Source organism: Aegilops tauschii, chromosome 5, assembly GCF_002575655.3.
Source record: "Aegilops tauschii subsp. strangulata cultivar AL8/78 chromosome 5, Aet v6.0, whole genome shotgun sequence".
Taxonomy (NCBI): domain Eukaryota; kingdom Viridiplantae; phylum Streptophyta; class Magnoliopsida; order Poales; family Poaceae; genus Aegilops; species Aegilops tauschii.
The window spans coordinates 402,655,077-402,670,018 of NC_053039.3; the positions used below are offsets into that span (position 1 = coordinate 402,655,077).

At 45.7% G+C, this 14,942-nt stretch overlaps 1 protein-coding gene across 1 annotated transcript; it reads right to left on the bottom strand.

The window, feature by feature from the left end:
• Window positions 1-9,648: 9,648 nt before the first annotated feature.
• On the bottom strand, window positions 9,649-10,538 carry LOC109754437 (F-box protein SKIP19-like). Its single transcript, XM_020313348.4, has 2 exons — window positions 10,381-10,538; window positions 9,649-10,308 (listed from the first exon to the last, which is right to left on the bottom strand). The coding sequence occupies exon 2, from the start codon at window positions 10,293-10,295 to the stop codon at window positions 9,891-9,893; it is 405 nt and encodes a 134-aa protein (XP_020168937.1). The 5' UTR covers window positions 10,296-10,308; window positions 10,381-10,538; the 3' UTR covers window positions 9,649-9,890.
• Window positions 10,539-14,942: the final 4,404 nt, after the last annotated feature.

Genomic DNA, 14,942 nt, shown 5'->3' on the forward strand with positions numbered 1-14,942 from the left:
GTCGAAATCTTTCCTAGTGCCATGTCGCATTACAATCGATCAAAGTATCCAACAACGGTAGGGAAACCTTCTACGGGACTAAAACCCTACCGATGCTAATACCTATTCCTTCTCCATGATTTTAACAATTTTCATCTTGACCTTCTCTAATTTGTTCACCTCTGAAAAAATAATTTCCGCGACAATACGTGGCCTTGACGCATTAATCTCTTCCTGGTCAAATTCATGTGTCCAGCGATCTCCGTCCCAGTATTTTATGCACCACATCACAAAAAGTCCACAAGACACTCTGCAATAAACATGTGTGATCAGCTTACGATGTAGCATGCACTTGCTTGTACTCATTTAACTTACCCATCTTTTTGTCTTGGCATTCTATACTCATTAATTGGCCACGATGAGACATCTGGAATTTTTTTTGCTTCAAGAGTTGAGTTGGCCTCCATAATATCGTTAGAAATTTCAGCTCTCTGAAACAAATTAATAAAACCAGAATTTAATGTATGACCCAATATTTTTCTGAATGCTAGTGCGAAAATTATATCGTACCAGGGTGGCAATCATATTGTGAATTCTTTGACTAATTGCGCCTTTAGAATTTGAGTCAAGAACTTGAAACTCCTCCTTGATGGTGTGCATCACTATGGTTATCCAATGATTATCATTAACGTGCATAGGAAAATACGCCTACATAGTAACCAAATGATGTTAGTGCAATTAAATAGTAATGACTAATAAAAACAAATAAATATGAAAGCAATACCTTGTCCCGTCTGAAATACTCATCCATTACTCTTGCGAGGACTTTTGTTTTCTTTGTAACATTCTCTGAGCCTAAATCATTTACTGACTTGGTCTTTCCCCTTGCCCTATTCAACATAAATTTGGGGAACCACGTTGTTGATATGTAACGATCAGAAAAATCACGGTGTTGTAGGTGTTTACAATATGCATTGATGATCTGCATACATAAACAAAAAATATCTATCAACTTGTGAAGTACAAATGAGAGTTTTGTTAAAATCAAACTCATACTTACAGCGCCATTCAACCATTTAAACGTCAGGACATCGTGAAGCATAGCTGGCGTGCATATGTCCCCATCTGGTGGCGGCACATCAACCACGGTTCGGTGTGCATGCTTCTTTGACGATGCGAGAGTCTCAACAAAAACTCTGGCTGTCTCTATATGATCCGGAGTCATATTAAGAGAACTTGCTAGAATTGAATGTGGTGACGATGCAAACAGATCTAAAACAATGCAGCTACAGTCAGTTATATAAAAAAAATTACATAACGCGTGAATGAATTATAAAGTAGTATTTGACTTACTTTTTTTAACACGTTTCTTGCGGGTAATGAGAAGGTCGTAGGGGGGTTGACAATATTTCGACTTTTTTTCTTTTGCGCTTACCTTCATTTTCCTGACTGCCTTCACCATTACCTATGTTGCTCTCTGCCGGGAAACTCTCAAACGTGTCTTCGGACTTTGTTGGTGACAAAGCATCCATAGACTCACCCCCAACGTGAAATCGTTCCAATTGTATGACTTGATAGCATTCACGTCCTCCACCATTTTGTAATAACGATAAGGAACAAACTTGGTGGATTGTGGTGCTAAGACTGTACCCATGAGAACCAGTACGACCCTTCTCACAAAATCATCATCATATGACTGAGTATCAACAATATTTTTTCTCAAATCATCGATAAGGATTAGGCCTGTTCTTTTGTCTGGAAACCGATTCGGAACAATTTTTTTGGCATCTAGTTGTAATGTAGCTATCATGCTACTGACATCATCACACTCGTTACGTAGCCCGAATATGTCATAAACATCTTCATTAAGCACACTGATGCCGTCAGTATTTGGCCGAATAATAAATCGCTTTCTACTACTATCATACATTGTAATCATAAATTCCAATAAATTTTTCCTCATTTGCACTGAAGGAATTCTTAACATAGTGTCCAAATTTGTGCCACGTAGCATCATGCGCTGTCTGGGTGTGAATTTTCCCACCAATTCGCACCACTTCTCAACCGAGCAGTACACATCTCCGAATTCTTGCATTCTAAATAAGATGACAGTTATCTAACTAGTTACGAGATTAAAAAAAAATTACATATGGTTTAATACCATACCTTCCGGCGCCTCGACGTGCACCGGCAGCCCCCGTTGGCTAACCCCACCCGGTGTGGGTTAGTCGTGGCAGCCGCGCGCCCTCTGCCCACACCACCGCGCTGGCCGACGGCCCGTCCTAGGGTTCTGGGTGCGGGCGACTTTGCCGAGACGGCATGGCCGGGCCTGAGATCCAAGTCGCGCGCGCAGATACCGGAGTGTATGGCCGCCGTCAGGCCGGCAGGGAAGGGAGTTGGGACGGCCACGGCGGTGCGACCGTCGGATCGGGGTGAGGACGTGCGTGGAGGCGGCGGGGTTAGGCGGTCCTGGGGCGAGGTAATGGCGGCGTGGTTTCCATGCCATGCACGCACGTACGACGTCATAGACGTGGTCATGCCAAAGTGGGCCCCTTGGCCCGTCCCGTAAAACTACCGCCGGCTGGCCCACGATGCATTTATTTCCGATGTTTTTTTAACGACAGAAAATATTAATGCATTTTTTTAATGCAACCATTCAAATTTTTTGCACACGCACTCATCACCAGGGCCATCATGCGTGCAAGTTTTCATAATTTTCCGACACCGTATGAATTTCTTATGGTTTTCTCCGTGAAACGCACCGAAAACACTGACCGGGCGTGACACAACGTGTATTTCGTGTCCGAATTCGTTCAACTCTTGCGTGGGGCCCTAACATGGGCCTGCCCACTGCCTCCTAAAATTGGGTGACGTTTCATGCATGCCACCTCGTACCACCCATGCAACCGACACTGATCGGATATGAAGGATGTCAGCCCCGTACTGCGTTCTCTTTTCTGACTCAGCCGGTGGACCCCAAACTTTTTTCACACGCCAGCATCACCAGGGCCATCATGCCTGCAAGTTTTCATAATTTTTCGACACCGTATGAATTTCTTATGGTTTTCTCCGTGAAACGCACCGAAAACACTGACCGGGCTTGACGCAACGTGCGTTTCGTGTCCGAATTCATTCAACTCTTGCGTGGGGCCCTAACATGGGCATGCCCACTGCCTCCCAAAATTGGGTGACGTTTCGTGCATGCCACCTCGTACCACCCAAGCAACCGGCACTGATCGGATATGAAGGATGTCAGCCCCGTACTGCGTTCTCGTGTTTGACTCAGCCGGTGGACCCCGAACTTTTTACACACGCACTCATCACCAGGGCCATCATGCGTGCAAGTTTTCATAATTTTCCGACACCGTATGAATTTCTTATGGTTTTCTTCGTGAAACGCACCGAAAACACTGACCGGGCGTGACGCAACGTGCGTTTCGTGTCCGAATTTGTTCAACTCCTGCGTGGGGCCCTAACATGGGCATGCCCACTGCCTCCCAAAATTGGGTGACGTTTCGTGCATGCCACCTCGTACCACCCATGCAACCGGCACTGATCAGATATGAAGGATGTCAGCCCCGTACAGCGTTCTCGTGTTTGACTCAGCCGGTGGACCCCAAACTTTTTCCACACGCACTCATCACCAGGGCCATCATGCGTGCAAGTTTTCATAATTTTCCGACACCGTATGAATTTCTTATGGTTTTCTCCGCGAAACGCACCGAAAACACTGACCGGGCGTGACGCAACGTGCGTTTCGTGTCCGAATTCGTTCAACTCCTGCGTGGGACCCTAACATGGGCATGCCCACTGCCTCCCAAAATTGGGTGACGTTTCGTGCATGCCACCTCGTACCACCCATGCAACTGGCACTGATCGGATATGAAGGATGTCAGCCCCGTACTGCGTTCTCTATTCTGACTTAGCCGGTGGACCCCAAACTTTTTCCACACGCCAGCATCACCAGGGCCATCATGCGTGCAAGTTTTCATAATTTTTCGACACCTTATGAATTTCTTATGGTTTTCTCCGTGAATTGCACCGAAAACACTGACCGGGCGTGACGCAACGTCCGTTTCGTGTCCGAATTCGTTCAACTCTTGCGTTGGGCCCTAACATGGGCATGCCCACTGCCTCCCAAAATTGGGTGACATTTCGTGCATGCCACCTCGTACCACCCATGCAACCGGCACTGATCGGATATGAAGGATGTCAGCCCCGTACTGCGTTCTCGTGTTTGACTCAGCCGGTGGACCCCAAACTTTTTCCACACGCACTCATCACCAGGGCCATCATGCGTGCAAGTTTTCATAATTTTCCGACACCGTATGAATTTCTTGTGGTTTTCTATATTAATTAGTTCTATATTAAGTAGTTTTTAATATAATTACATAATAAATTCTATATTTAGTATTGTTTTTAACATAACTACTTAATAAATTCTATATCAAGTAGTGTTTTTTAAGAAAAGTATTTTCCAAATTATTATTACTTATAAATTATAACAAAAAACTCTTTACTATTATGAAAACAACTGTATCCATTAATGCTAAACAAATAAAAAATAAATAATGAACATTACATAAATTATAGAACATTTATACAATACGTAGGGCTTTTCATTAATTATAGAACATTTATTAAAAAACTTAATATTATTTTTGAAACAATAAACAAATAACAAAAAAAATCTTCGACGGCGCGCGTTGGCCGGCCCAGTGACTGTGCGCGACGGCGCGCGTGGGCCGGCCCATTGACTGTGCGCGCGGTGCGGGGGCAGGGTCGGCGGGGGTGAGGACTAAAGTTTAGTCCCACCTCGCCCGCCGAACGACGCCGCGACCGCCTTATATACCAACCTCCCACCACCCTTTCGAACTCCTCTGATTCCCGCCCCGTCCCGCCACTGCCCCGTTTGACTGTGCTGCAGGCCGTAGCTGGGCCGAAAGGCCGGCCCTTTCGCCACCCAGCTTGATCGGGCCGGACCGATTAAGCGCAGTTGCGGCCTGCAAGCACAGGTGGGCTTATTTTTTTCATCACTACTTTTTTTTGCCTTCTATGAGTCACGGCGCGGGGGGAGGTGGAAGGGGCTCTTTTTTAGTCCCACCTCGCACGCCGAGGGACGCCAGGACTGGCTTATATAGCCGCCTTTGAGCTATTTATTAGATAAGGTAGTAATAATGTCAGTTGACTTTAACCAAAGTCAACTGACATTATTACTATCTTATTTTTTAATATCAGCTCATCAATTCACGCACAAATAACAATAGTAAAGTTTTCATATGTATAATTTAAATACGAAATAAATTCTGCATTAAGTACTCTTTTTAATATAATTACTTAATAAATTCTGTATTAAGTAGTGTTTTTAATTTAACTACTTAATAAATTCTATGTGAAGTAGTGTTTTTTATGAACGGTCTTTCCAAATTATTAAGTAGTAGCAATAAACTCATTAATATTTTTTAATAAGCTGAAAAATGTTAGGCATTAACGCAAAACTCATAAAAAAATTAAAACATAAACTGATTATTTTTACCTATAAATTGTAATAAAAAACTCATTATTCGTACTTATAAATTATTAAAAACACATTATTATTATAAAAAACAATTAGCCATTAATGCAACACATTACAGTACTAAACTTTGCATATATTTTAAGTATTTTTTAGCCATTAATTAACATTACATAAATATTAAAAATGTAATTACTAATCTACACAAATAACTGATTAAAATATTCATTACAAAAAAACTCATTATCAATTAATTATCAAAAAACTCATTATTGTTTTAGCAATTAATTATAAAAAACTCATTATTTTTTCCTATAAATTGTAATAAACAACTCATTATTGTTATAATAAATATAGTTAACAATTCTATATTACGTATGGATTTTTATTAATTATAGAATTTTTTATACGATAAAGAAAGGCATAAATAACTAAAAAAACTTAATACTATTTTTTTTAAGTCTTGACTGTGCGCGACGGCCCAGTGATTGTGCGCGACGGCGCGCGTGGGCCGGCCCATTGACTGTGCGCGCGGTGCGGGGGCAGGGTCGGCGGGGGTGAGGACTAAAGTTTAGTCCCACCTCGCCCGCCGAACGACGCCGCGACCACCTTATATACCAACCTCCCACCACCCTTTCGAACTCCTCTGATTCCCACCCTGTCCCGCCACTGCCCCGTTGGCCTGTGCTGCCAGCCGTAGCTGGGCCGAAAGGCCGGCCCTTTCGCCCCCCGGCTTGATCGGGCCGGACCGATTAAGCGCAGTTGCGGCATGCAAGCACAGGTGGGCTTATTTTTTTGCATCACTATTTTTTTCCCTTCTATGAGTCACGGCGCGGGGGGAGGTGGAAGGGGAGCTTTTTTAGTCCCACCTCGCGCGCCGAGGGATTATATAGCCACGTTCGTGCACATTGCTATATGAGACAGTTAGTACTAATTTGGTTTGACTTTGCACTTCCAGGGGCGGCACTGCCGTACTGCCCGGGCAGTGCGTCAGAGCTGCCAGTTGCAGTGTAAACTGAAATCACATCATTACTATCTGTTTTATTTTTTATTATTTGTCACACTATGCAAATTTAGTCTCACCTCAGTCAAATTACATTAGTACTGTCTACATTATTTTTTTGACATCCTTCAAATGAACCCAGTTTTTTTATAGTGTTCCACCATCATGACTAGGATGCATGACAAATTAACCTCCTTCTCCGGAGACCGTTCGGGCAGGACCGAAGGCCCCGTCCGAAAGGAGTTTATTTCGACATCCTTGGAATGAACTCAAATTTATTCCATAGTGTTCCACCATCATCACTAGGATGCATGACAAGTTTTGTGGCTTTTTTTCATTTTATGAAATTTCAATAATTTTTTCGGTGAAAACACCACATACCACACCCCAGCCGTGACGCAACTGTGGGGGTGGGCATATCAACTCACTTGCAAAATTTGTGGTCATTCCGAATATGTCGAAAAATTGACCTCCTTCTCCAGAGACCGTTCGGGCAAGACCGAAGGCCCCGTCCGAAAGGAGTTTTTTTCAACACCCTTCAAATGAACCCACATTTTTTATAGTGTTCCACCATCATCACTAGGATGCATGCCAAGTTTTCTGGCTTTTTTATCGCTTTATGAATTTTCTATAATTTTTTCGATGAAAACATCACATAGCACACCCCGGACGTGACACAACATGTTTTTGGTGTTCAAATACGTTCAATTCTTGGATTGAATGTGGGGGTGGCCATACCAACTCACTTGCAAAATTTGAGGTCATTCCAAATATATTGAAAAATTGACCTCCTTCTCCGAAGACCGTTCGGGCAGGACTGAAGGACCCGTCCAAAAGGAGTTTTTTTTCAACATCCTTCAAATGAACTCAAAAAATTTCCATAGTGTTCCACCATCATCACTAGGATGCATGACAAGTTTTGTGGCTTTTTTTCACTTTATGAATTTTCTATAAATTTTTCGGTGAAAACACCACATACCACACCCCCGGACGTGACGCAACATGTTTTTGATGTCTAAATACATTAATTCTTGTATTGACTGTGGGGGTGGGCATACCAACTCACTTGCAAAAATTGAGGTCATTCTGAATATGTCGAAAAATTGGCCTCCTTCTCCGGAGACCGTTCGGGCAGGACCGAAGGCCCCGTCCGAAAGGAGTTTTCTTCGACAGCCTTCAAATGTACCCACATTTTTTTATAGTGTTCCACCATCATCACTAGGATGCATGAAAAGTTTTCTGGCTTTTTTATCGCTTTAAGAATTTTTTATAATTTTTTCGGTGAAAACACCACATACCACACCCCGGACGTGACGCAATATGTTTTTGGTGTGCATGCATGACAAGTTCTCCGGAGACCGTTCGAGTATGAGCGAATGCCCCATGCATGCGTTTTGCGACTGATTTTTCTACAATTTGTGTGTCGATTATCGTCTCATAACGTTAAAATGCATGTTTCCATTTATTTTTTGAAGTTGCACGACTAACATCAAATTAAACATACGGATTTTTTCCAGATAAACCATTCCGAGTTCATTCATAATTCAAAATATTTTACATAACCCTAAACATAACCGAGCACTGCTCTTACATAACTTAGACCAAAATTTAAATATAAACCCTAAAACTAGACTACTCGTCGTCGCTGGCGCCGGTGAGGTCGACGACCGGCGCCATACCGCCGGCCTCTCCTTCGCCGCCGTCGCCGTCGCTGAAATCCCACTAGTTGTCTTCCCGCGCCTGCTGCTCCTGCACCGCCGCTATGGCCGCCAGCCGCTCTCGTTCCTCACGAGTGGCCGCCGCCGTCACCTCCTCTGCCGACCGGGCCAGCACCGCAAGTAGCCCCGGCGTGTCGTCGGGGTCTCCGTCTTGCGCGAGGGCGGCCTGCGCCGGCGGGATCTCGACCAGCGCCGGGGCAGGGGGCGCCTGCTGTGCCGGGGCAGTTGGGGCGGCTGGAGGTGGGCCGTGGCGGCGACGACCACGGGAAGTGCCGACCTTGCCGGTAATGTCCCCGACGGGGAGGCCGGCCACCGAGTCCCTGAACGCGCCGAGGACGACGTTGAAGTTCTTCCCGCGCCAGAACCCACGGCGGGCCCTCCGGTTGTACCGGCCGCCAGGGAAGGCGCGGAGCTGCTCCCTCGTCGGCGGCGATCCCATGGTGGGGATGCCGTCCGCCCCGATCCGCCATGGCCCCGGCACCTTGGCTGCCGGCGGCACCATCAGGCGGAACCGGGCCAGATCCTCCGTGTCGCCGATGGTGAGGCTCAGCGGCCAGACGCCGCCCGGCCACGCGCCCTCGTCGGAGTCGCTGGAAGACATTGCCGGCGAGGAGAGGGAGATGGGCGGGCGAGGAGAGGAAGAGAGATGGGCGGGCGAGGGAGATGGCACGGCGTGGAGAGGGCTGGCACGGCCTTTTATAGACGGCGGGGAGGGAGGTGGGCGGGCAAGCCGTCGGTGGCGCGCGCTACGAGGAAGAGGCGTGCGGCTGGCAGCACGCGTGACAGCGGTCGCGTGTGAAGGCACGGCACGCGAGGCATCGATGGCGTCTGGGTGCGGCAGCGGGGGTGTGGGAAGGCGCGAGGACAGCAGGCGCGGCAGCCGATGCGCCGGTGGCATCTGAAGGCGGGCGGGCGATCGCCGCAGCGGCGGCAGCCGACCGGTCGCGTCAACTGCCGGCCCGAGGCGGAAGGCTGGCGACAGGCGCCCGGTCGCCGCACGCGCGGCAGTGGAGGGCGCGGACTACGAGGGCAGCAGGCGGGCGGCAGGAGATCAGCCGCAAGCAGTCGGCGCCTGCATGCACGCCGCAATTACTGCAAAGCAGTTTATTGCACCACGATACGGCCGTCCGCGCCACGTCCACACGTACGCCCCCACCGGTCAACGCCGACTTTTAAAAAAAAAAACACACCCTGCATCTGACATACTGGACCCATGGATGCTAACTGCTTGGCTCAGCTCGCGTCCTCACGGTTGCCAGGCGGCTCGGCTTGTCCCACAGCCGCGTATACACAGGCGCGCGGGGGTATCGGCATGGACGCGCGGGGTTACTTTTTTTTACATAAGACGATCATGCCCCTAGCAGCGAAGGGGTATGGGGGAATCTCAGCCCTTGATGTGTTTAAGGGGGGTGTACCGAAGCAGAAGTGGACAATAAATAGAAGTACAATTGCTAAGTAAAAAAAAGTCTAAACAAAAATACAAAATGACAACATGATCTAAAAAGGCCACAAACAAATACAGAGACACTTCCGTAAAAAACAGCAGCACTATATGTCTATATCCATGGGTGAAACACAAGAAAAGGATATTGCAAGAGTGAGGTACGATTCGTTGTTCTGTACTGCAAGAGTCACGTACGCAGTTCAAAACAAGTCTCAACACTGGAAATCTGTATTAAAAGGGCGAGTACCTGGCCCCGATGTAATTGAGGATCTCATCAGTAACAAAGTTCGCCCCCACAAACACTTGCAGCTTCCCGTCGGATCGGTCCACGGCCACCTTCGCCATTGCGCACATCACCTGTGCGCTCTTGCTCAAGTGGTTTGGGTCGTCTGAATCAATACCTCCTTTCTTCTCCACCACCTCCTTGTCCCGCGGCCCGCGCCCCATGTCCACCTTGCGCCAGAGCACAGGCGCCTTGGCCGCCTCTAGCCATGAGTGGCACACAAAGCCAGCGCCCATGAGAACCTCGACGGCGCCGAGCCCCGCGAAGACCGAAGTAAGCACATCGAGAGGCAGCTCCGACCAGTCCCTCCCTGATGGCACCGGCGCCGACGGGGCGTCTGGCTGCAGCTCCATTTCCTTGGAACACCTGAAAACAAAGATTGGTGTCAAAAAAATTACTACTAGGGTACACCGTGAAGAGATGATGGGTCTGACGAACCTTGACACGACGGCGTCTTTGCGTCCGCAGAGCAGCAGGGCGAATGAATCGGCATTGTTCGATGTGGTTTATAAAGGCCGGCACCAAACCTTTCGTTTCCCTCTTTGCAGTAGTTTCCTTGTTTCCGATGCAGATGTTGAAAACAGAGTCGCCATGAATACGGTGAGGACGAGGAGGAGATAGTTGACCGTCATTTGTAATGGCTCGGTGACGGAGAGCTAGAAGTTGGAACAGCACAGCACACGGCTCTGCAGGCTATTGATTTGGCCTCATAATCAGGGATGAGAACCATCGTTGATTGGAGAATCCGAAAGGGGTAGTACTCCCTCAAGTGTAAAGTTTGATGAAAGGGTTGACCCGGAAACTAAACGGTTTTCCGCCCTCTAGCGCTTGTATTCCATTTTATCATGGTCTGGTCATACTCCCTCCGTTTCTTTTTAGTTTGCCTATAAGATTTGATTAAAGTGTAAAATTTACACTACTGGAATTTTCCTCTTTGCCGAGCATTAGGCTCTTTGCCGAGTGCATTATGTCGGACACTCGGCAATAGTATCTTTGCCGAGTGCTTAACTCGGCAAAAACGCAAAACTCGGCAAATAGGCACTTTGCCGAGTGTCGTGGACAAAACACTCGGTAAAATAACAAAACTCGGCAAACAGGGCTTTGCCGAGTGCTACACTCGGCAAAAAGAGGTCTTTACCGAGTGTCACACTTGGCAAAAGGATGTCTTCGCTAAACTGCACAGTTTTGGTTGTAGAGGTTGCATACGACCTCGGATGAAGATGGACCAAAAATCAAAGTTGTTCATTTTGACGAGACGGACAATTTCCGTGTTGAAAACCCTTTCATTTCAGGCCATATTAATTATACTTTTTGGCTTGCCAAGTATTTATATAGTCTCAAATGACCAAGGTTATGGCCATATTAATTGGATAGTTTATTATAATGTTCCCAAATTAGACACATAGGTGCATCTTGACTTTACAAAAAATGTTGCCAAATAGAGTTTCCTACTTTTTTATAAAAAAATCAATTTCCATTTTCTAAGTGTCAAAAATGGGTGTTTTTTGTGAAGCAAGTACAAAAATCGGGGTGCGAAATGGCATCACTCCAATTATCACCGTAAGTCGACCATATTTTATGCACAATTCCCATGTTTCGTGGATTTTCTAGTTTTCTAGCTACTTTCGCACATTTAAATGACTTTATGTCAATTTCCCGAAAGTAATTCAAATTTGAACTGCAAGTATGTGATAGCTTAGTCATAAAAATTAGCAAAAAATGTTTTTAGGTACACAAATAGTCACTATATGGGAGAACCACTTGATTTTTGAGAGATTCAACCCCTTGTGATGAATAGCCATGTCGACGATTTTAATCCCGTTTTGGGAAAATGAAAGAAAAAGAATACAACTTCAAAAAATGCTATCCTTTCACATGGAGTGCTTTTTATGTGTATTAGTTGCGAGGAAAAATACCAAACTTTCAATATAACAAATTTGAAAAAAAAATCCTTCACAAAACGGACTATCATGTATGAACATTAATGGCTTTCAACTTAAAGGACCATGGTGATGGTCATATTCATTGCATAGATTATTATAATCTTCCCAAATTAGACACATAGGCTCATATTGACATTACAAACAATGTTGCCAAATAGAGTTTCCTACTTTTTTGTATAAAAATTAATTTTCATTTTCTAAGTGTCAAAAAATGGGTGTTTTTTGTGAAGCAAAATCAGGGTGCAAAATGGCACCACTCCAATTATCACAGTAAGTAGACCATATTTTATGGTCAATTCCCAAGTTTCATATCTTTTCTAGTTTTCTAGCTACTTTTGCACGTTTAAATGACTTTATGGCAATTTCCCGAAAGTAATTCAAATTTGAAATACAAGTGTGTGATAGCTCTGTCATAAAAATTAGCAAAAAATATTTTTAGATACATAAATAGTCATTATATGGGAGAACCACTTAGAGTTTTGAAAGATTCAACCCCTTGTGATGAATAGGCATGCCGACCATTTTGACCCCGTTTTGGAAAAACTGAAACAAAAAGAATACAAGTTTAAAAAATGCAATCCTTTCACACAGAGTCCTTTTATGTGTACTAGTTGCGAGGAAAAATACCAAAATTTCAATATAACTAATTTGAAAAAAAATCCTTCACAAAACGGGCTATCGTATATGAACATTCATGGATTTCCTCATCACAGACGTATTCATTGCATTGTTTAGTATAGTGTGCCCAAATTAGACACATAGGTGCGTCTTGACATTACAAACAATGTTGCTGAATAGATTTTTCAGCATTTTTGTACAAAAAAGTCAATTTTCATTTTCGAAGTGTCAAAAATGGGTGTCTTTTGTGAAGCAAGTACAAAAAACACGGTGCAAAATGGCACCACTCCAATTATCACAGTAAGAAGACCATATTTTATGCACAATTCCAAAGTTTCATAGATTTTCTAGTTTTCTAGCTATTTTCGCATGTTTAAATGACTTTATGCCAATTTTCCAAAAGTAATTCAAATTTGAACTGCAAGTACATGAAAAGATTAAAGATTTTATTTTGAAAAATCATATTTGTGTTATTGAGTCCATACTTGGACCGTATCCAAGAAAATAAAATGGATTTCAGACATGAAGATGCGGAGATACGACCTCAAATATGTAGTTTGTTGGTTTTAAAATTTCAAAAAATGCAACCGAACTCAAAAAAGCTTAAAATTGGCATGGTGCGCCCATATGACATCTTCAAGCCATGGTTAAATTTTCAGATGATTTTACTTACTAATTGATATGTAAAATATGAAAGAAAGATGCTAAAGAAAACACAAAAAAGTTTTTCGAGTGTAACACTCGGTAAAGGTTCGCTGTTTTCTGATTGGTCGAGCAGACCATCCCACGGATCGTGCCTCCCCACCGTCCGATTCTCCAAGATCCAACGGTGCTCAGCCCTTTCCTCCCACAGCCACAAATCCCTCATCCTCTTATCCATTCCCTGCTGCCGCCTCCTCTCTTCCTCCTCTCCCCACGCACACCCTCTTTCTTCTCCCTCGTCTTCCTCTCCTTTTCCTCATCTCCTCTTAATATCTTTCCTCGTCTCCTCCCCTTGGCGAGGAACAACAGCAGCAACAGCGTACAGGAGGAGGAGAAGCAAGGAAGTAGCGGCAGCAGCAGCTCTGGCCGCCGTTGCGACGGGAGGAGCACGAAAAACGGCAGCCCCGACTGCCGTTGCAAGCTTCGGCCATGACGCGGTGGCGCGGCGCGGTGCAGCAGCTTGGATGCGTCGTTAGCTCCCCGCCGACGTCGACGGCCTGCAAACTTCTGGTCCAGGTGTAGAGGTTGGTCCTCGAGCTGCGTGGTAAGGTAGTGCTCGCCAACGCGGTCAGTGCGGCACTACGGCGACCAGCACGGGTGCATGGCGGGGCGCACGAGATGGGAGCGCCGGCGACTGGATTTGACCACGATTGGATCTGGGACGGGTCGGGCGGCGCAACTTTTTTTTGTTTTTATTCACTCCTTTTATCGAGTGGTGCTCTCGGCAAACCATCGGTGCCACGTGGATACGGTGCAGTTTACGCGTTTCGTCTGATCACCTTTGTTTGCCGAGTGACAGTGTTTGGCTCTCGGTAAAGTCTTTGCCGAGTGTCCGATAAATGGCTCTTGGCAAAAATCTGTTTGCCAGAGAGATGTGGCTCTTGGCAAAAATCTGTTTGCCAGAGAGATGTATGCCGGGTAGTCTTTGCTGAGAACAATTCTCGGCAAAGGATTTGCTGAGTGTATTTGACCCTTTGCTGAGTGTTTCTTGCACTCGGTAAACAAGTGGATTCGTTAACTTGCTTTGTCAACATTCGCACTATGAAATTAATATTATTAGATGCATGATAGAATTAATTTTCATAACATATAACTTTTGTATTATAGATGTTGATATTTTTTTCTATAAACTTAGTCAAACTTTACAAAGTTTGTCTTTGAGCAAATATTATATGTAAACTAAAAAGAAATGGAGGAGTAGTAGCCTGCACCCAAGACCCGGAATCTCGAATGGCTTATTTTTACTTATTTCAAAAAAGAGGTTGAAACCAAGAATTGCTGCCGGAGAGGACCCCTCCCCACACCCGCCGTCTCTAGATCATGGAGCCCGAGTCTGCCCACGAAAAACGGGGTCCACGAGTGAAACCAATGACGACCCGTGTATAGGAATAGGAGGCACGTGAATCCGCCCTGCTAGGGAGCTCCAAGTTAGGATCTGGAAATGTCCGCCGATGCGGCGCACCCTGAAAAAACATGAGCCGACGGGACAGTCAAGGTTTTTCACCCGGGGCCCTGACTCGGCAAGAGGGCCACAACAACACCCTCAAGAGGGACGCGACACCCACAGGCATCGCCTTCACTGGCGCCGGAGCGCAAGGCTTTTGCCCGACACTTCTCACCCACGCCACACTGAGGAGTCCCGAGCACCTGCCCACTGATGTCTACTATGCAACCTTCTTCTTGTGGACTCGTGTTGGGCCTCCAAGCGCAGAGTTTTGTAGGACAGTACCAGTTTTC

Coding starts and splice junctions, on each gene's coding strand:
- LOC109754437 (XM_020313348.4), bottom strand. CDS start 10,295: ATGGAGCTGCAGCCAGACGCCCCGTCGGCGCCGGTGCCATCAGGGAGG.